Here is a 22,165-nt window from a genome sequence, read left to right on the forward strand (position 1 = left end):
CACTATTTGTTCTTGATTCTTGGAGCTCTTTAACAATCTGTAAAACCTCTTAGATGAAAATCAATCAGATATGAAAGTGTAATTCTCAATTGTTCTTAAAGAAAATCAAACAATGCGTCAATATATATTTTATGTCAATCCCGATGCTATGAAATCGATAAACCAACTTATGTAATCTATTAATCCTGACACTATGATTAAGCTTTAACACTTAGAAGATTTTTTGAAATTTTTCTTTCCAAAACACATCCCAACACATTTGCAAAAGATATGTGCAAACACACGATTTTTAATCAATTCATCAACTAATTTAATCGATTCAAAACTAGTTATTTTGCCACAGTTTAAAACTCAAGTTGTCTAATGACCTTAATTGATTATCACACCACTATAATCGATTAAGTCATGCAGATATGCTTTTGTACTTGTGGTTTTCATATCACAGTAATATATATATTGAGCATACACAAGTATAATCATTTCATAAACACAATAGTATGCATCAATCAATATGATATGTTCAACAAATAACGTGACAAACACACTATGCGCATATTACATAGTAAGCATGTACACATTCAATATATAACACAATACACACATGTGTTTTTATTAACGATGTGCTGTCATCATAAAAAACAAACATCACAAGAATTGAGTTTAGCTAACACCGTGCTCCTCCTATCAATAATAAATTTAGGGTGTGCAACTAAAATAAAATTTTAATCTTAAATGCAGGTAAATCGTACGCAGTCATTGTTAGCTTTCAAACTGGACAGTAGACAATAAACTAGATTCTAGGTGTCAACCTAGAGCTACATTCAAGAAAAAACTTCCAAAACCTGATAATTTGAAACTTCATTAATTTTACAACACTCTCACGTATACAAACACGTTTTTATACTTAAATTGTTTTACAACCGATCAAACTAGTTAAAATATTATACTTTTTTGTCAAATTCCTAAATACAATACTTATTTATTATAACAACCCAATATATTTACTGTTGTATTTCGAATTACAATACCAACACAAACATATACAGCACACTAATATAAAATACTACTTTGCCATTCATTCAACTCATACATAACGTCATTAATTCTTAACTCTAAATACAAATAAAAGTATTTCCTTGAACGATATTTGAATTTTTACATTTTTATAAATGGCGATTCTATAAATTTCATTACTTCAAATGAAAATAAATTTAAGCACAATAACAAATCAAATAAAAATATCATTATTTAAATTTATAAAATAAAATGTTTATATTAAATTTTAATTTATATTTTTATGAACTTAAATTTATTTTATGAATATATTCAATTTTTTAAAAATTTCACAGGTACAAATACCAGTATGTAACATGTAACGTAAACATGTTATGTTTTTCATATATTTTATTTATGGACCCACTAAAGTCGGATTTCTTACACGGCCTTGCGAGTTAGCAGACACTTACATTTCACATATAGCTCCAGTGCTGTTCAGTAAGTGCTCCAGTACTAATCACTCTCAGAAGTAGAAAAAAAAGAAAAGAAAAGAAGAATGCGTAGCGATGGGATCTTAGGAAACAGAGAGGAGAGGGGAAGAAAGTGGTTGAGGAGAAGGGAGAGATGGCTGGTGGCGCTGGGCGTCGTTCTGCACGCCGTTTACATGCTCAGCATTTTTGATATCTATTTCAAGACTCCCATTGTCCATGGCGTCGATCCCGTTACTCCTCGCTTTGCTGCCCCTGCCAAACGCCTCGTCCTCCTCGTTGGTACCGTTCACTCCATTCTTCTCTCTCTGCTTTAACCTAAATCGATTAATCAGATACTTATCGTATTCAAATTGGAACGTAGCTGATGGTTTGCGCGCTGACAAGTTTTTCGAGCTTGACGCGGAAGGGAATCACCGAGCGCCGTTTCTCAGGGGCATAATCGAAAGGCAGGGTCGTTGGGGGGTTTCTCATGCTAGGCCTCCCACAGAATCCAGGCCTGGCCATGTTTCCATAATTGCTGGCTTCTATGAAGATCCCAGTGCCGTTACAAAAGGTTGGTTTCCTTCTTCTTCTTTGTTTAACATGACATTGTTGTCCTGAAAACGCTTCGGTATTTTTTTCTTTCCTCAGTCCTCACCTTAAACAGAACCAGAGTCGTTTTGGATACACTTATGCTTAAGGACTTCAAAGAGAGACAAAATAGAAGAAAAAAAAATTAAAATGAAATTAAGTTCTCCTATAAGCTAATTTGTATAAGCTTTCTGACATTTTTTACTTTTTAGTGTGTGTATGAAGTTAAAATTAGCTTAAATTTTCTTCTTATTGTTTGTGTGTGTGCTTAAAGAGTGGTTTTGGTTCCTTGCAGGGTGGAAGGCTAATCCTGTTGAGTTCGATTCGGTGTTTAACAGAAGCCGGCATACCATTTCTTTTGGGAGTCCTGATATAGTTCCCATTTTCTGTAGTGCCTTGGAGCATTCCACTTGGGATACTTACCCCCATGAGTTTGAAGACTTTGCAACTGGTTTGACATAATCCATCACCCGTTATTATTTCTTGTTTGATGCCTTCCCAGCCCTACCTACCTTTTCTCATCAGTTGACTGGCCCAGTAGCATGAATATTGAGAAACTCAGTTTTTGTCTAAACATTACAGCTTTACTTAATGATTTCCACCTCATAGACATTGACATGAAATGTGGCTATTCGTGTACTTTTATTTTATTGCCTTTCTACAATTTTCATGGTGTTTACTGCCTTTCTACTATAATTCCATGCATGCAAGTACTTAAAAAATGTGAAAAAGGTCTAATATTTAACCTTGTTCCTTTTGATCAAAATGCTATATTGTAAAATTTTCATGCTAATAAGAAGTTACCGGGATCCTGGGTTGTAGTATACTAACTGGAAAATAAAATATTTACCATGCACAAAAATACTTCATTAATTCTCTAATCCTTAATTTCATTCATTCATCAATTTAGTATTGTTGATTCTTCACGCAGATGCATCATTCCTGGACATGTGGTCTCTAGACAAATTTCAAAGCCTTCTTAATAGGTCCAGAGAAGACCCAAAATTAAAGGAGTTGCTTCAGCAGGATAATCTTGTTGTATTCCTCCACTTGCTTGGATGTGACTCTAATGGCCATGCACATAAGCCCTATTCTTCCATCTATCTCAACAATGTTAAGGTTGTTGACCATGTAGCCGAAAGTGTTTATAATCTTGTCCAAGATTATTTCAAGGACAATCGTACAGCATACATTTTTACTGCAGATCATGGAATGAGTGACAAAGGTTGCAAATCATTTTATCATATGTGTGTGGATAATATTTTACCTCATCTCAAACAAAAGTATCTTGATTTAAGTATAGTAGATGTTAGCAAGTATTTATTTGTAAAAAGGATGTCTCCATATCTACCACTTATTAGCTTCTTAATATTGACGACCAATTAAACAAATAATAACAATGCTTAGTTTGAATCAAGATTGCATATTTTAATCAAATTAGAGCTTATTTGTAAATGTGACTGTGAAGCCTGCTTAAATAAGCTAAAAGTGAGGTTAGAGGAAGGTAAAAAAAAGCTGCTTTCATGCCCAAACAGGTTATCCCAAACGGATCCTTATTCCATGAGTTAAATTGAAAAGATAATGTCATAAAACACAACTTTGACACTTGGATTATTAGCTTCCATTTTTCTTTATTGCTTTTTGTTATCACTTCTCTAAATTCTTACAAAATGAAAAACTAAAGCCTTTTTGTACTATGTGGGGTTGGCCACATGTAGCTCATATTGACAAATTCAATCAAAAACACCTAAAGTATTTCTCCATTTCGTTCACCTAGCTTAAATACTTTGATTACAGTTCTTTTAATTTTTTTCACTTTATGCTATAGATCCAAATACCTATACTGTTGAACACGAGTTATGTTGCAATCTTCAATTGTCATCTCCAAGCCTTTAAGATTTTAGGCTGGTTTTTATGTATTTTGCTAAACTTGCATTTGAAATGATCTTTTTAGTTTTACATTTGGAATCTATGTGATTGCAATGCTTTTCCATCCCACTTGTTTACTATTTATTCCCCCATACGGAGACGGTCATGAAATGATGCATTAAGTTGCGTCTCCCAGCGTTAGACCTTGCCTTGGGCTTGATAGAATCTTCAATTTCTCAATACTTTAATTTCTTTTTGTGGCTTTTCCTACAAAAGTTATTATTTGATTAAAGTAATGGTTTTTTTTTTTATTTTTTTTTTATGTAACTTCTAATCATAGGAAGCCATGGAGATGGGCATCCTTCAAACACTGATACTCCGCTTGTTGCCTGGGGAGCTGGTGTTAAGTATCCAAAGCCAATATCTAGCAACAACCATTCTGATTGTGGATTTAAGTTTGTTGATGACCATGTGCATGATGCACCAACACCAGTTGAATGGGGCTTGCATGACCTAGAAAGGGTGGATGTCAATCAGGCTGATATTGCACCCCTCATGGTTGTAAAATTTATTTTTGCTTAAGGGTTTCATATTGTAGTGTATATTTCTTCAACCATCCTTTGGTTTCATTTATCTAATCTACTTGGTTTTTTGACAGTCTACTCTGCTTGGTCTGCCATGTCCTGTTAATTCAGTTGGAAGTTTACCCCTAGATTACATTAACATGACCAAGGTATCTTCCTCTTGTTTTGACTTGTGTATGATGAAGAATTTATTGTTAACTTTCATGATAGCTGACTAATGTGTTTCATTCATTATTTTCATGAGAATGTTATAATCTTTTATGTATTTTCATTGTCATAGTTGTACTAAAGCATATAGGAAAGTAAAAATTCTCTACATGACAAAAGGACTATTAATGAGTGGATGATCTGAGATGTAATTTTATTATGTTTCAGGCTGATGAAGTTGAAGCTGTCTTATCCAATACAAAAGAAATACTGAACCAATTTCTTCGCAAATCATGTATCCTTTGCTTACATTAATTATTATCTTTGATATGTACCAATTTTCTCGTTGGTTTCACCATGGTTTCTTTTTCTTTGTTTGTGTCAAAGGATTTTGAAGCATGCAAACTTGGGTGTGTTTATAGATATAGTTTTCTGTGTAGACAGAATTGCCAAAGGAATTAACTATTAATGAGAAAATATAAAGATTTTCACAAAGCCAATTCATGAGCAAAATGTTAATATGAAAGTAATAACAAAAAATGTCATTTTTCTTTCAAACAAAATGATAGAGTAAAATGGATGGAAGAGTTCCTTATCAAAGTTTTTCATTGACAATATCAGATATTAAGCGGTCAAACTCTTTATATTTTAAACCTTTCAAACCACTGTCTCATTATTCTTCTACACTGGACAAAATTGAGGGTTTGATATCAGCAAGAGATTATGAAGCTGCAATGAATCTTTCCCAAAACCTCAGAAGTTTGGCTCTGCAAGGGCTTCACTATTTTCAGACTTACGACTGGCTGATGCTCATGTCTGTAATTACCCTTGGGTATGTTGGTTGGATGATCTATCTTCTTCTTCATGTTCTGCAGTCTTATACGTCATTGCCAGGAAATTCTTTCGGAATGGAGGAGACACTTCAGAAAAATAACCGTGGAAAAGTAATGTTTGTGTAAGCTTAGCTTTTCCAAATGATATTTCTTAATTTCTTGTGAGTTGCATATTACATCATGAGGAAGAAAATAAAAGATATTTTATGGAGAAGCATGTACATATTATATATGTTGGAGACTTCATATGGACTAGGGATATGAGTAGATTATAGTATATAAGTGAGTGCAAATATCACCTTCAAATTGATATTGAGATATAATTAGGATTAAAGTTCACTTTTTGAGATCATATCAAAGTCGATTATAATAATGTTTTGTTGAGCCTATCAAGCCACCATTTTTAGGCCACCATCGAAAAACCCACTACTATCTAGTTCCCACACATGAGATGTCTAGTCCTCGTGTTAAAGATTTTACATCAAATAAAGATATGAACAAATTATAGTATATAAGTGAATGCAAATCTCACCTTATAAACTAATTTTGTGAGATTGAGTTAGAGTTAAAGTTCACTTTCTAAGAATATGACTATTTATGAATTATATGGAAGTCAGTTGATTAAGATTCTTGGTTGAAGATGATTGATTCATATTGATTTCATGAGCATAAATTGTTTTATTTTAGTTTCCATCAATTAAATACATAAATAAATTACCTTTTGCAGATATATGTATATGGGTCTATCTTGACGGGCATGCTTAGCTTGCTTTTGTTGCTGGAGCAGTCTCCTCCTCTTTACCATGCATACATGATTACGACTTCTTTTTTATGGGTTCAAATAATTAGTGAATACAAGTTTATAAATACATTATGGAAGCAAGTATCTAGAAGGAGAATGAATTATATCATCAAGCTTCTAGCCACCATTGCTATCTCAGTTTTCATTCTTGAGTTCCTGGTATGAGCGTTTGTTGTAATATTTTGTAACCTAGTAATGTTGTAATCTATCTGATAAAGGAATTTTTGGCTTGCATTGTAGGTTAACAGCTTCACTGAGAGGAAGCTCTACACATGGTGTTTTTTGATTGCTGGGGCCACTGCTTCATTTTATCTCTTTAAGTCAATCCCCTGGAGATCTGGTATACCAATATATGTTTGCATAGCGTGCTGGCTTTTGTCTCTTTTCACATTGATGCCAGCAGAAATCCCTGACAACAATGAATTAGTGTAAGTCACTTCCACTGAATATATATTTTGCCATTATGCAAAAGAAATCCAAAGGACATTTTGTTTTGTTACTGTTTGGTGGCTATAAGGCAAAACAGGATCCAATGTTTTGTCTTATGTTGGTACCTAAATTGAATAGAATAATGTTTCTAATTAACCCAGACATACATATACATCTTTTGCTTTTGTTAGATTACAGATGAAACTAAGAAGAAAGAATTAGGAAGACAATAATTATAAAGAATAAAACTATTATTGGTAAAAGAATAGTTGTTTGGAAAGATAAAATAACAGGGAAATACGTAGAAAAAAATTTCTCTTAGCTTGTTTTGGATGGGTGGAAAAGACAGTGGAAAAAAAAAGTTACAAAACACTTTTTGATATTAAAAAATTTAAATTTAACTTACGCATGATATTTTTATGATATTCATTTCTAGCATATATTGCTTATTTAGTTTTTTAAAAAATATTTTAATGTTTTATTTATTAGAAAGCAAAAGAAAAACATTGGAATTGAGGATTGTGTCTTCTTAGGATTGCAAAACACCGCAGAAGTTTGCTTTTCAGAGTTCCTCTCATTTCAAGGAAACATGTTCTGGTGGTGCCATGAATTTTTTTGGTCACAGCCCTCATATTTCCTTGAATTGGATATTCAATTTTTTTCCTTTAATAATAATTTTTATAATTTATATGCAACATCTTCTAAGGCTTTAATAACTATAGTGAAAACCAATTAAAATTAAATTTGAAAAAAATTATAGTGATATAAAAAGATTAATATGTTTTGTGGCAAGCTACTCATCACACTCCTTCCCTGAATTCTAATTTAAATGTTTTGTTGAGTGGAGGTGTTTTGTGTAGACAAACCAAAAAGGATGTGAGAAATGTTATTGAAATTAGTTATTTAAAAAGTGCAATTAACTGAGACTTTTGCAATCCAGTCTCTAACTGCAACATTATGAAATTGATGTGCTATCTCTGTCATGCTACTAGACATCAAGAAGGAAAAGAGAAGTAAAACTTATTAGTACTTTTGTCATTCAAACAATTAATTTAATGCTACTGTTCTGTTCTAGACGGTTCTCTACCTTTTCCATTAAACCAGATAGTATCACGTTTGGAAGCCTATGCCCACTTTTGTTCTATTAACAAAATATACCAAACATAATATATAACATATATGGTCTGTTCCATACTGTGCAAACACTGGTACCAAATGCACGCTACCTTAATATGTCTTGAAAGAGTGATCTCGAACAGCATTTTGCTTTTTCTCATGTTGAGGTTATTTCTTTCTTCTGCTTGGTTTGTTGTTTTTGCAGCCCACCATTTTCTAACACATTCTGAACCTAAACTTAAGCATATCGAATTATTATGTTTACAGTGTTTGTAGTGGGATTATTATTATCATTATTGCAATAATTGCAAGATGGCTAGATTTTCATGCGGGCGTTAGGAAGTATTGGCAAAGCATATGCCATTGCAAGTCAAAAAGTTCCAGTTTTTCATCTCTATTTTACTTACAGGTGCATATCATAACATCTCTGCCATTGAGTTTGGAACCTTAGTTATGTATCACAATTTGACTAATTTCCTTTACTTGTCCATCACCAGGCTCTTTTGGTTGGTTTGTCTTCAGTCATGGTGTATTTATCAACTGTTCACAGAGCTGAAAAGCAAGAGTTGCTTGCATCCCACCAATTGATAAATTGGTCTGTTGCTGGTATAGATGGAAGTTTTGATTCTTTGTTTGCCTGAATTTGTTTGTCATCCAACTTTTTTGTTGTTCGATCTCAAAATACACAATTTTCACATGTTAATTTACCATTGTTTATATATATATATATATATATATATATATATATATATATATATATATATATAATGTAAACTTAGAAAATGAGGGAGGAAATTTTCGAATGTGCCAAGTGTCATTCTCCCTCTTGCATAAAAGAAAGATAGAAATTCTGAATCCGTGTATCTCAATAACATGATGCAAACTTTATAAAGGCTAGAAGTAATTAATACAAATAAATAACATCCGATTAATTGTAACATTACTACTAATTAAGATAATCTAAACATATATTTGCATAATATTTACATCAATATTCATAAAGTTTTTCAAAATAAACTTCCCTTTTCATAGGGAACCATGTTACGTTTCTTGATAGTAGAAACTTGATAATTGCAACTCACACATTAATTCACTGAAAAGACCTTGTATTGTTGATTTAGGATGACAAAACAACATGTACCAAGCCAAGGGACAATGTATCCCTTTCCACAGGACTCTTCACAATCCTGTCTAATGTCTAAAACAGACCAAAAAACATCCCCCAGGACATAGGAATGCCCATCTATATATAGTCTTCCTATACAGAAGACTAACTCCTCAAAACCACCCAACCACTAACTACTTTCTCCTATATTTTCTTCTCACATAAACATTCCATTTCCTAACAAATACAGAACCTAAATGTCTCAACATAGTATTCCCTCTCTGAAAATAACTGTTTTCTCAACAACCATATCATACAGTATCGTTCAAATACACTTCATTCATTCATCACTTATCACATTTGTTAACATTCACATTTAAATTAATTAATGTTAAAATAAACAAATAAACAACACAGAAGAAGAAAAGAGAAATAATTTCAGTGAAAATTGTCTCACTTGAGCAAAAAAATCCATCATTTCAGTGAAAATTTGGTAGAGACAAGTGTTAGATGTAGTATCCTCATTTGAACAAAAATTCCTTCGCTTGAAATAGGGTCGAGACTACGAGACTTGAAATTCTATTTTATTCTCACGTGAGTGCAAATATCAGAAATCAGTTTCATTTAACATACCTAACAGACAAATTCAATGGGGATTATTTGGTTAGGGTAATTGATATAGATTTCTACTATTATTTGTATTTGTATGCGCTATAGAATTTGGCATTTGAATGTTCAAAGCTACAAGCAATACTCTTCAGATAAAGTTTTAGAAACTCATAGGATTGTTTGATACTTACATATTTAACATAATTTCTAATTAATAAATTACCTGTGCATGAGATATTTTGCAGTTTTAGAAATTCGTAGGATTGTTTGATACTTACAATCTTACATATTTAACATAATTTCTAATTAATAAATTACCTGTTGATGAGATATTTAAATTTGCTGATTATCTGTTGTTGATTGATATTAACTAATTCTTCAGGGTTTTCAATGGTTCTCCCGCTGTTCTCTGAAAATAGCCTATTATCTCGACTTACTTCCATGTTTCTTGGCTTTGCACCTCCGTTCCTTCTTCTCTCCATTGGGTATTATCTTATTTACCAGTCTTTCTTCAGTTGCTTTTGTAGTCTTGTTGATGTCTTGATGCATTTGTCTTTACCTGTACCTCTTGAAACTTGTGCAGATATGAAGCTATGTTCTATGCTGCTCTTGCTCTTGTACTCATGGCATGGATATTACTTGAAAATACGCTTCTCAACTTAAACATTGTGAATAAATCTTCAGATTCCACTAATGATCTTATCCATGGATCTGATTATAGATCTTTGCAGTTATCTGATGCAAGGATCCCATTGGTCTTTGTAAGTTTAGTTCTTTCCTGTCTTTTTTGCTTCATAATATAACTTAGTTAAATCTTAACTTCCTTGTTTTAAAGCTTAGTTAACCTTGAGATTTTAAAAAAAAAATACAGAAAACCAATTTACATCCGAAGTCATGCATTTCCTCATTCACGCTGTTACTTTTTCACTAAGGACATTTGATAATAGAATAACACCCATTTACTTGGGGAAGTCACCCTTAAAAACCAATTATCAAGGCTACTACAATACAAATATTGTTGTCACCATTGAGAATTCCATACTACTACAACTTCTTGGTTCTTCTAACACTAATACTACCACAACTATTGTTGTCACCATCATTACTAATACCACTATTGCCACAACAGTCATTATTGCTATCACTGTGATGATCATCACTGTCTCTAGTCATTACCTGTTAGGACATGGAGGGTTTATGAAAGGAGAAAGGTGAGGAAGAGTACTTAACTGCTAAACAGTTAAGTGGGGCGGGAAAAGGGTCTTTATAAAAGGACCTCTTTTATTGTTGCCACTAGAGATTTTTGTACTTTGAGTTGTAGACCGGTTCAGACCTGGTGAAGGAGGTTAAGCTCCCGGTTTTTTCCAGTTGTATTCTTGATTCTTTGATGTGAATACAACCGATTCATTACCATTTCTTGTTGTGAGTTTTACTGAAGTGTGTGAGTGAGGTAGAAAGTTAGGATTCTTACCCAGATTCGTAACATTACCACTATATTGTTGCTATCATTGTTGTCATTACTGTTAGAAATTTTTCTAGGTTGACAGCTGTACATCTAACTTATCTCAAGTCAGTTAGTTTAGTTACATACTTAGCTCAAGGCTGTATATAGCTGTCAGTTGCAATCTGGTGGGTGTGTAAAATTGATTTTATTAGAACATGATAAACATCTCTTTGGTTCATTGGCTTTTTCTCTGAACGACCCGAAAAAGCATAAATAGAAGTATACAAAAACTTAGTAAAAGAAAATGTAGTATTCGTTTAGCTGATACCTTGTAGAGTTTATTAAGACTCAGCTTGAACTAATGCATCTAGAATTATGCATACTTTTTTATTTCATAATGTAAATCAGATGAGCTCTAAATAAGTAATTACTAATAATTTCATGTAATTGATAGTTTGATGGTTGATTTTACATGTAAACCAACTATTGTATCATGCAGATGGTTTTATTCAATGTTGCCTTCTTTGGAACCGGAAATTTTGCAAGTATTGCTAGTTTTGAGATTTCATCAGTCTATCGGTTCATTACCATCTTTAGTGTAAGTGAAAATTCTTTTGAAATCTTATGTATCACTAATAAACTTTTTGACCTGATATGTTTCTTCTCTAATGCAGCCCTTCCTTATGGCAGCGCTACTTATCTTCAAGTTATTTATACCCTTCATGCTTGTTATGTAAGTGCATTTGCAAATTTACATGTAATGTTATTTATAACTATTCCACAATATTATTTCTGGGACGTGATTTTCTTAAAATCAGTGTCTTATTTCTTTTACTATAAGTCCAACATCTCAAGTGAATGATATGTGGTTATACAAACTTTTGTCACCATTATCATTTTAAAAACAAAATACCAACAATTCTTCCCACAGTAGATTTATATGTCCTTCAAGGTTTGATTTTTACTTGTTGGAAAGGAAGCAGCTTTCGCTGCCCCTGCACCTTAATCCCCAACAAGTCTTTGTTCTTGTACTTATCACCGTCAAGGATATCAATTAGTACCCATCATTGTCCTTGTCAGGGGTTGGGTTTCTTTGCCTCTCATGTTCAGTTCATAGGTACTTCGAACTATCTCTGTCCAAACCTTGTTTGTCTAAGCTACCCATATGTAGTTCTCAAATCTAAAGCCACCAAGCTTTCCAAAACTTAAAATCATTTAACCCACTTCATCACCCTTTGAACCCAAAACTCTAATTCTCATCTAAATTTAATCTTCCTTCTGAAACCTAACAAATCTCTATGTAATTGCATGTGTAAGGTCCAAATTCCTTAGGAGAAAGGTTCTAAAATTCAAGGAGTGCATGACCAAAATACAAATTGTGATTAGTGAGTGAAGGAGCAAGCAATAAAATGTAAGAACCTGAGCAAGTAAAAGTGTTGTAAGAGAGTGAGCCACTTTTACATGTAGGAGCTAAAGATATTGCAAAATCAGGGATATGATTTTTGTTGTTTTAAGAAAATAGTATAGTAGCTATTACTTATTTTACTTTGATTTATTTTTTTTTGTTCCTTGAATCAAGGAATGAACTTTGATGTAATTTTTCTATGTAAGTAGTACTTTTGTGTTTGAATAGTACAAGAAAGTCTTCCTTTTTAACTTTTACTTGGTATACGAGCCCTAGGTTTAACTGACTAGGAAATCTTTCTATTCCCTTTGGCGTCTAAATGAGAAGAACTACCCAAAATGAGCCCAAATTGTCAAACTAATTTTGGAAGGCAAAGAAAAATTTGGGTTTCTCACGAGATGTGCTAAAACCGATTAAGGGATCTAAATATTTGGTCATGTGAATTTGAAAATTCCTTAAGCATTCTTGGTACAAGAGCCCTAGGTTTAACTGACAGGAAATCTTTCTATCCCCTTTGGCGTCTTAATGAGAAGAACTACCCAAGATGAGCCCAAATTGTCAGACTAATTTTGGAAGGCAAAGAAAAATTTGGGTTTCTCACAAGAGATGTGCTAAAACTGATTAAGGGATCATGTAACTGTTCAATAACTAAAACCGATTTGGTGTACGATCTCTACAAATCATACAAGAGATATGAACTGTTCAATAACTTATTCTGTTATCATGTAACTTAGCCTACTCTCACTTCATCACGTTTCCAAATATTGTCTATGATGAATTGTTTATGTGTGTCATGAGAGAGAAAGGGAAAAGGAGAGTGGGAAATGAAAAGAAATAGAGGTGGAGGAATCACATCTTGCAAGATATACACATAATTAAATATATGTTTACATATATTAGTCCTTCAAATTTGGGATATGTTCTTTTTCAGTGCTTCAAATTTTAAAATTTTTCTTTTCAGTCCTTGTAATTTGAAAAAAATAATGTTTTAGAATGCTTAATCTCTTATCTTAATGTTGTAAAAGTGAATACGTTGATAGGAGGAAAACAATGCATGGTGTGGTTGTTTGATGAAAAGAATGTAGATGCCTAAGTAGGTTGTTATTGATAGCAACCGAGCACAGTGTAAACACAACCCAAGCTTAATTGTAGCACACCGGTATTGAGAATGGTGCAGCTAGCCTACTCGTTTTCCTGCTTGTATCTATTTGAACCAATTTGGAGTACAGGCCTTACATTTCCGTTTACTTATGTTTCACTAGTTTAACCTAACTCTAGCATAGCTGCCACTTCTTCCGATCAGTTATGGAATTGACTTGTAATTTTTTGGGCACGTAAGCAAAATCTTAAATGCTATTTGGGATAGATGGACCAAAGCAAGCCACTTTAAATTTGAGGGACCAAAAGTAAACTCCAAATTATGGGGACTGGAAATATTTAAGCCTTAAATATGTATAACGAGTATCACCATTGCCTTCATTGCTGACATTGAAACTTGAGCAAAACTTATCCTGGACTTGTCCCAAACCAAAGCAGGGGAACCCATCAAAATCGTTCTGAGGGTGGGTACCCTTGGGTACAAGAATAATTACATTGCCTAGTTTGATCGGTTGCTAAATATTGTACATCGTGCATCCTTAATACATCTCATTTTTATTTAGCCAAATAGATAAAAACTTGCTAAATCTCTTTACATTTTCTGTTTCGAAACAAGGTAGAGGGAGAAAGAATATTCAGTGGTATAATCTGTAGATTCAACATAATTCATAATGGTGTTTTTTGCATTGTTATTGAACTTTACAATATTAGCAATTTCTTGGGCTTTTTGATTTTCACTAACATTATTAGCAATGATAGTTGTAGTAGTTCTAAATATTTTATAGAACTTTCTATCTTATATTGCTTGCAATGGACTGAACTGCAGATGTGCATTTAGTGCGATTACCAAACTAAACCAAGTTCCAAGGATGGGATGCTATTTTCTTGTTATATTGTTCTCAGACGTGATGACCATTCACTTCTTCTTCCTGGTACACTCACCCTGTTCCTTCTAATTTCTTATAAATTGAAAAAAAAAAGGACTGTGTTCACTCTAATTCCCCTTTTCTAGGATAAATGACTATGCTTAAAAAGGAAATAACAATTGTTGGCAAATAGGGAAACAAATATCTAATGATTTTTAGAGTTTTTCTGTTACCTCCTAAATATCTATGTCAGAACAACACTTTCTCTTGAATTAGTAAGTATTATTCATTCGCAACATGCCCGTAAGATCTTCAAATCTAGCACTAGGAAATTTGTGGATTTTGCATAATATTGGATTTACTGATGTACATTGGTGTATTTATTTGCATGGTAGTAAAAATCGAGATCTTACTCAAGATTGGAAGGGAATATATGAATATGGGTGATCGATTGCTGTCTTGGCACAATCAAATAAATGTCAATCTTCAAATATTACAGTATTTGTCTATTATGACGTTTATGATGATGTTTGGACAGTTGGATAGATCAGTGTAGTGCAGGCTATTTGTCCAAAAACTTGTCGAAGGTGGTACCAAAACTAGGAAAGCGAACCTAACCTAGGAGAAAGGTTTGCAAAAAGAAGTTTCTTTAGAGATAGGGGGTCTACAGGGGTTAACAAGATTTTGAAAAGTTCTCTAGATACCATGTAAAACTATAGGAAGAGAGAAATATTGAGTTGAAATTGTGCTTCTAAGACAGCATGGGTGCTTTATTTATATTGAGAACGAACCAATACAATAAATAGAAGAGATTTGATATCCTCTAATAATAAAGATATAATAGGATAAATAAAAACGTTCCTAAATAATACACTTATAATCTAGATACTTCTAATTATATAAATTAGCTTCATATTTCTATAATTATAAAAAAAAAAAACTCGTGTCTTTTTCCATTTTGACCACTCAGCTTGTATCTTGAGTTACTGTTGTAAATTAAAAGTTTTAAAAATTAGAATAGATAGATATAGAGACATTGTAAAAAGTTGGGCTGTGAAGAACACATTATTCTCTGGTCCATATGTGGGGAAGAATATACAATGGTACTGTTGTAAAGTAAATCACCCTTAATTTTAAGGTTAAGGACTTGGCTTTACTGTACTTTTCTAAATAATATTTTTATTGTAATAGAGGGAATTGTTATGGCATTTTTTGAATTCAAGAAGTGCCGACCGAATGAGTAAACAAACTTTTTAAATTAACATTTCTTCTGAATATTTTGAAGTCAGCTACATTTAATCCTTAATCCATAAATATTCAACACTTTATGAAGGTTCTATTTTGTGGTGCTAATTGATCTTTATCTGACTTTTGAGGATGCGTAATACAGGGATTGCATTTGGGGTGCCTGTTTAATACTGCTGCAGATTAAAATTTTAAATGTGTGCTTGTTGCTTTGTTAACGTGAATAACTGCTCAATCAAGTCCTGAAATGTTAACTAGTATAGATATGTCTATGCATACCTATTTCAACAACACAGTGATGTTTTAGCTGTCTCGTTTTATTTGTTTCTCAAAATAGTTCATACATATATATATACTGAGTTGATGGTTGACAGGTTAGGAATAAGGGAAGTTGGATGGAAATTGGAAATAGTATCAGTCATTTTGGCATCATGAGTGCCCAAGTTGTCTTCGTTCTGTTACTCTTTGCCCTCACAAATACATACACAAAAGACATACAGTGCAATTCAGCAGTACCATCGACACGCAAGGCAAATTAGGTTTCAACAAAGTGGCTCTGAATGGTTTATGACTGACCCGGTATTTTGTTTCTACCTTGGCTAAGCTACATTTTTGTGAGCTCCATAGTAGAACTTATCTGTCCTCGCCGACTTATTGGAACTGAAACTTTGGCTCTTCAACTGGTTTTCCACCGCTTTATTCGTTTCCATCTATTCAAGATTCAGAACGACTGGTGGTTATCAGTAACACAGATAAAGGCCAGAAAAAATTGTACCTCACCAACATCTAAACATTTTTCTTCTTTATATTACGGCCTCTTGTTATATGAGCTGTAAATGTCCAGATCCGGGTGGATTTATTAGTGAGATTATCTCAAGAGAAATGGTTGACCTTTGAGATATGACATTTTAAAAATGAATTCTTGTTTTTCTAAAAACAAATAGTTTGTCAGAAGTTCCCTTAAAAGAGTTTTAAAAGCTCTTGTTCGTCAAAATAAACCTGGAAAGAACTTTGAATCTGTGGTTTTCTATCTTGATATAACTCCCAATTTTAATCACGAATATTCGCTTTTGGCGAGGTAGCGAATTACACGATTTTTTAATAGGGAAGCTACCTGTTAAATATTTTACTAAAAGTTTATTATGACTTTTGTTTTTCTTTTAAATTTATTTAATTATTTAATAAAACATTTTATCTCAAGTTTATATACAAATTAAAATTGTAAAAGAAAATGTGATGGACCATTTGCTTGTAAGGTGCAAACAAGTTGAATTGAATCGTTCTTTTGAAAGTTGAAATTTATCATGTAAAAATATTGAATGCTCAAACATTTAAAAAATAAATTAAAAATTTGAATGAGCAATTTGAAATTATTTATTTAAAATCTAGAAAATATGGTTTAATTTGTAAATAAAATCTTATTTCCAACTCAAATTATTACAACATAGAAATTACAAATTTGGCATATATTATTGATCCGTAGCTAACACAGTATGAGAGGCCAAAATAAGAAAAATTACAAGTTGTTCTGCTTGACAGGAATAAGTCGTCATTTATCTTAAGAATGAAAGTTATATCCGAATAAACCACACAAAATGAGCAGAGTTCAGTTCCTCGGTATCACTCCAATGCGATAATAGCAACATTTTAATTGTTTGGTCGTGAAGTAGATTACTTACAAAATGTCATCTCTCCAGATTTGCCAGAATTTCGCTGAAAGAATCCAAATTGTCCACATGACAACTCGGACATATGCATCTCACTTGTAGCTCCTCACCAAGTGAACTGTATGCCACTTCCAATTTAGAAGACTGCTTGTTTCCAGTTAAGTACATAACACATATGTTCCAATTATGCTAATAAATTAAAATCCTTTAACTACATTAATGAGACTAAGATCACACGAACTAGATAACTAGTACTCAAATTTTGGAAGACGGGTGCACAGTATTTTTCGCAATAAAATTTACGATTCTTTTTTTTCATGTTTTATGAGATTTACCGAATGACAAATCTAGATAATGATCAGCTGGATTTGGTTAGTTATACTGTTGCACCACTCAAATTTGCCTCCTATAGTTTCTAGGCCACAGCTCAACATGAAAAAGGATTAAATAGATTTTATTGACGGAGCATTCTAATTTATATGATAATGAAACATTTCCATTAAAATGACCAACGTCATGTGCAATCGTGCGTCGTAAAGTAGTGTGCTTTCATGATAATGAAACAAACTCATAACATGAACAAGAGATTGCATAACATATGCAGAAGAGATTGCCAAACCTATTGAAACAACTGAATATTTGTAAGGATATATGGTCAGATCCTGCAATTCTTTTGTTTCCTTGACTATCATGCCCATTACAAACACCTTTCTTTCACAATCAATCAATTGCTGCTGAGCCTACAGGTTCTCCATATCATGAGAAAGAGGTAAATCTAAGAAAACAATGATAGCAAAGGAACCTAGACATTCTAGTATTTGATTCTCAACTTACGTTCTTACAAATGTTTTGTTCTTCTTGGTATTCCTCATTTTCTTTAGCGATTTGAGATATCACCTCTGAAAGTGTACTTTCAAGGTCACATAAAGCAACTTCAGCATCATTCTCTTTAATTATTACTCGTGATTCATCTAAAACAATATCAAACTGGATCCTCAGTTTCCAGGCAAAAGTCTTTATCTAGAAAAGCTTAATTGTATAAGAATACACTACGTTAAAATTCAAAAGGTAAAGAGAAAAGAAATGACGATATCTAACTACTACCGCAGATCCAGGAGCTACCCGTGGGGGGAGCAGGATCATCAATAATATTATTGGAAACTAGGAGGGGGTAGTGTGACGTATATGTGATGAAAACTGTATGCATGCATGAAAGTGTGTGCTGCGAGCCAATTTATGGTGAGGCCACTACCAGTATGGGTAGCCAGGATCTTGTTCCTGACTTTTCCCCTGACTAGATGGCAGGAATAAAGTTTGAAACTGCCAAGGATCAAACACTTCCAATACAACTCGAAAGTAGGCAAAGAGAAGTGAATGCTTGAAGAAATCCTCACTAAAATCAGAATAAAAAATACATGCATACACACACACACACGTGTGTGTATATATATAGCAATTTGTGTTGCCAAGATTACCTATAAAACATATGTGCATTAAAATTTGATACGAGTGGAATAAAATCTTATTTCATGTTTACTATATCCTTATCTTCTGTATTGAGATAGTATACCAAAATATAGTAATAACTATCGGCAGAAATTTTGGACGACAGAAGTTTGCTGAATTAAAATGATTTACAAACGAGACTATTGCTTGAGGTCACTAACATGAGTACTAAAAAAATACAATTTGGTTCTTGTCCAAACATGGCAAGAGAACTTTGTGACAAGGAACCGAAACTAAGTAAAAACTAATCTCATACTAGAAAGGCTACCACACAAGAATCCTCCAGCTCTGTGTTTTATGACTTGTATTCTTACATATAAAGCATAGACTATAACGGTGAAAAGAATAACAGTACCTCTAGAAGCAGTACAATCTACTGCATCAATGTCGCAAATAATGATGCTTTCTTGGAATTTCCTGCATTTAGTGAGGGATAAGTAACTATATGTGGTGAAGTTATTTCCATTATGAATGGTAAATTTCGATTGAGCACCATATTTTTATTAACGCCAACAACCTTATCTTGCCATTCATATGAAGCATGTTGTGGAAAAATTGCTCTCTGCAAACACACATGGAAGATTTGTAGGTCTATTGACGCAACAATTTAACTTGGAAAATCGTGAAAAGAACACAAGAAAGTGGCAACGTCTTACCGCAAAGCTGCTTCTTCAAACTGATCACAAGAGCACAACATATAAACAAAAAGGTCAGTGACAAGTTATAGAGCAACAAAATTGAAATCCATTATAACGGCGAGAATGAGTTACCTTGAGAGTTTCCAAATCAGATCCAACGGCAGAGATCTGGTCTTGAATTAAAGATACCCTCGCCTGCATGTTCAACTCAACTCTATTAAAAGAAAGTGAGAGAATAGATGGAAAAGAACTTTCTGATTTAATAAATTTCTCTATAAGAAGTTCACAGAGAGAAAAATAAGAACGTAAAAGTAAATTTTAACCTAGGAAAAAACTCGTCTCAATTTTTTGTCCTAAAATTGTTATAGCAAAATTTGTTTAAACAGACAGATTAAGCATTAAGTAACCTCTAGTGTTTGATTCGAAGCTTCACTCAACATCAATTGAACTTCGAAGCCTTTAAGATCCTGTTCGACCATTTCTTTGCAGCGTTTGGCCTTTTCCAGCTCCTCATATTCCATGCTCAGTTCCGATGTGAGCTTAGCGATTTGCTTTCTCAGAGTCACCACTCTTCGTTCTTCGCCATTCAATATTTCAAACACACAATAGCATCAAATGCACATTGTAATTGTTCTTCCGTCAAATTGAGAAATTGAAAACGAAGCGACAGAATTACCTCCTTGAGATTTCTCAGCGGCGAAATTGCGGATCAGGCTCAACAGTTGTTTCTGCGAATCGCTTCCCCTTCCCGCCATTTTCTACCGAACCTTCCGCAGACCAAATTTAAACGCTCCTATTTAATTGTAAATAGACGACAGACTGAACTAAGTTTGACCTATTTATTTGTAACACTTTTTCTTCAAGGTTGGCCAATAAGTTTGTTTGAAGTTATTTTTGTGATAATTTAAAATTATAATAGAGAATCAAGTGCTATTTGTTTATATCTATTTAGCACCTGCTTCCTTCCTTAACACAAGTAACAATAATAATATGGAAATAATAGTATGGAAAGTAAAGAGATAAAATAGAAGAGAATACTAGTTTGTTTCACTGTATCAACTGCCCACTCACATATATGAATAATGAATAATACACTTTAAACAATTTAAAAAAAAAATAATACAATAAAAAAGTCTTAAATTACTCCAATTAACTAAAAGAAAAAAATTTAAATACACTCTTCACGTTACATAAAATAATGAATAATACACTTTAAACAGTAAAAAAAGTTTTAAAAAGTAATAGAACCAAAAGAAATTCTAAATTACCAGAACTAATTAAAAAGAGAAATTTAAACACACTAACATCGAAACGTGGTTACATAGAATCCTTACATTGGGCAATGCCACTCTGTGACACGTGGGCATACATTTTGAGAGGAAATGCTTTCATCTTCCACACCTACGTGGGATTTCACACATGACAATATACTTTTCTTCTTCCTCGCTAAGCTATGCATTCTTCCTCTCTTTCTCTCTCAAAAATCCTTACTTTTTGGCGTTCTTCTCTCTTCCTCAGATTTAACATTACATTTGGAATTCTTCCTCTTGCACTCACACTTAACACCAACTTAGTGTTATAATTTCTACGCCTTCTTTTCACTTTTTTTCTTACTTAGCTTTTTGTAAGGGTTGCATTTCTTCCGTTTTTTTCCCTCTCATTCATTTTTGTTTTTATCATTTATTCGCAAGTTTTTTTTCTTAAAAAAAACATTTCTTATGTCTTAATAGTTTTTGCACGTGAAATCTTATAAAGTAGTGCATCTTTTTAATATCTATATTTATTATTGTTCCTGTAGGATTAAATACGGTAAATTAAGTTTTTTAATTATAAAATAACTCAATAATTAAATTTTAATAATTTAACGTGTTTGACTATTATTTATTACTACAAAATTTATGTTGATCTTATAAATACAACTAATATTTTTTAAGGAGTATTAATTCTTATAAACACTAACACATAATATTTATAAAGATTTTAATTTTTTTACTGACTTAAGTGTCAAAGAGTCTTTTGTGTTACCAATAAGGAACATTGATGTTTTGAAGATTAATATTTTGTTGATGCTACTTAAAGATTTTAGTTAGAATTTATTTAAAAGCATCTATGTAGAATCAATTGTAATAGGAATAACCTTGATAATGTAAACACTTAAAAGTTTTACTATCTTTAGAAAGTTTGCGCAGATAATCGATTATTTGGTGTAATAATCAATTATCACGAGCTTTCTTAAATAAATATTATTCGCGCATATAATTGATTATTACTTGAAATAATTTATTATTCTGATATGAATCAGAACTACCCAAATTGCGCAGGATAATCGATTATCACCTTTCTGAAAACCCTGTAACGAACTTGAATAATCGATTATTACTTACAATAATCGATTATCACTAGCAGTTGTAATGGTCTTTTTCGTTTCAGACTAGTATGCTATATATACTTTTGTAAAACCTTTTAGAGGGTTTATCTATGCCATTTGAGAATACAGTTTGTCTGAGAAAGTTCTCAAGTGATAGTAGTTACTCTTGTCAAGTCTTGTGAATAGGAGAAGCTTGTGCTTTGTGTGTGTCAAAGGTTAGAGTAGTTCTCTTCAAGTTGGCAGAGTTGTCTCTTCCGGTTCGTTTGTCGAAGGAAGGTTCTTCCATTCGTTTGTCGAACAAAAGGTTTTTGCTGTTCTTAATTTCTATTCATCTTATTGTAATTGTTAAATTGATTTTAGTGAAATAGTTAATCACT

At 32.7% G+C, this 22,165-nt stretch overlaps 2 protein-coding genes across 9 annotated transcripts; one reads left to right on the forward strand and one right to left on the reverse strand.

Moving 5' to 3' along the window:
- Positions 1-1,421: 1,421 nt before the first annotated feature.
- Positions 1,422-16,586, forward strand: LOC124843080 (sulfatase and phosphatidylinositolglycan class N domain-containing protein). Of its 2 annotated transcripts, XM_047319716.2 has the most exons (18): positions 1,422-1,766; positions 1,849-2,040; positions 2,353-2,508; positions 2,989-3,282; positions 4,267-4,484; positions 4,585-4,659; positions 4,886-4,952; positions 5,279-5,601; positions 6,218-6,451; positions 6,533-6,720; positions 8,105-8,246; positions 8,335-8,443; positions 9,934-10,036; positions 10,135-10,312; positions 11,495-11,593; positions 11,670-11,728; positions 14,325-14,430; positions 15,984-16,586. In XM_047319716.2, exons 1-18 carry the CDS (start codon positions 1,553-1,555, stop codon positions 16,146-16,148), a joined length of 2,922 nt encoding a protein of 973 aa, XP_047175672.1. In that variant the 5' UTR covers positions 1,422-1,552; the 3' UTR covers positions 16,149-16,586. The 2 variants fall into 2 exon arrangements, with proteins under 2 accessions (XP_047175672.1, XP_087971324.1); XM_088115198.1 differs by lacking the exon at positions 6,218-6,451 and having other exon boundaries at positions 1,423-1,766.
- LOC124843079 (spindle assembly checkpoint component) lies at positions 16,181-20,326 on the reverse strand. Of its 7 annotated transcripts, none has more exons than XR_015786606.1 (10): positions 20,097-20,320; positions 19,828-19,997; positions 19,553-19,615; positions 19,439-19,458; positions 19,300-19,344; positions 19,138-19,199; positions 18,111-18,247; positions 17,896-18,016; positions 17,289-17,394; positions 16,181-16,319 (listed from the first exon to the last, which is right to left on the reverse strand). XR_015786606.1 is itself a non-coding variant. In XM_088115200.1 (10 exons), the coding sequence occupies exons 1-9, from the start codon at positions 20,173-20,175 to the stop codon at positions 17,295-17,297; spliced, it is 795 nt and encodes a 264-aa protein (XP_087971326.1). In that variant the 5' UTR covers positions 20,176-20,324; the 3' UTR covers positions 16,181-16,319; positions 17,289-17,294. The 7 variants fall into 7 exon arrangements, 6 of the variants coding, with proteins under 6 accessions (XP_087971326.1, XP_087971325.1, XP_047175668.1 ...); XM_088115200.1 differs by having other exon boundaries at positions 17,289-17,424; positions 17,928-18,016; positions 20,097-20,324; XM_088115199.1 differs by lacking the exon at positions 16,181-16,319 and having other exon boundaries at positions 17,059-17,424; positions 17,928-18,016; positions 20,097-20,321.
- Between the last annotated feature and the right edge of the window lie 1,839 nt (positions 20,327-22,165).

This window comes from Vigna umbellata, chromosome 5 (assembly GCF_029865625.1).
Source record: "Vigna umbellata cultivar VRB3 chromosome 5, Vumbellata_1.0, whole genome shotgun sequence".
NCBI classification, from domain to species: Eukaryota; Viridiplantae; Streptophyta; class Magnoliopsida; order Fabales; family Fabaceae; genus Vigna; species Vigna umbellata.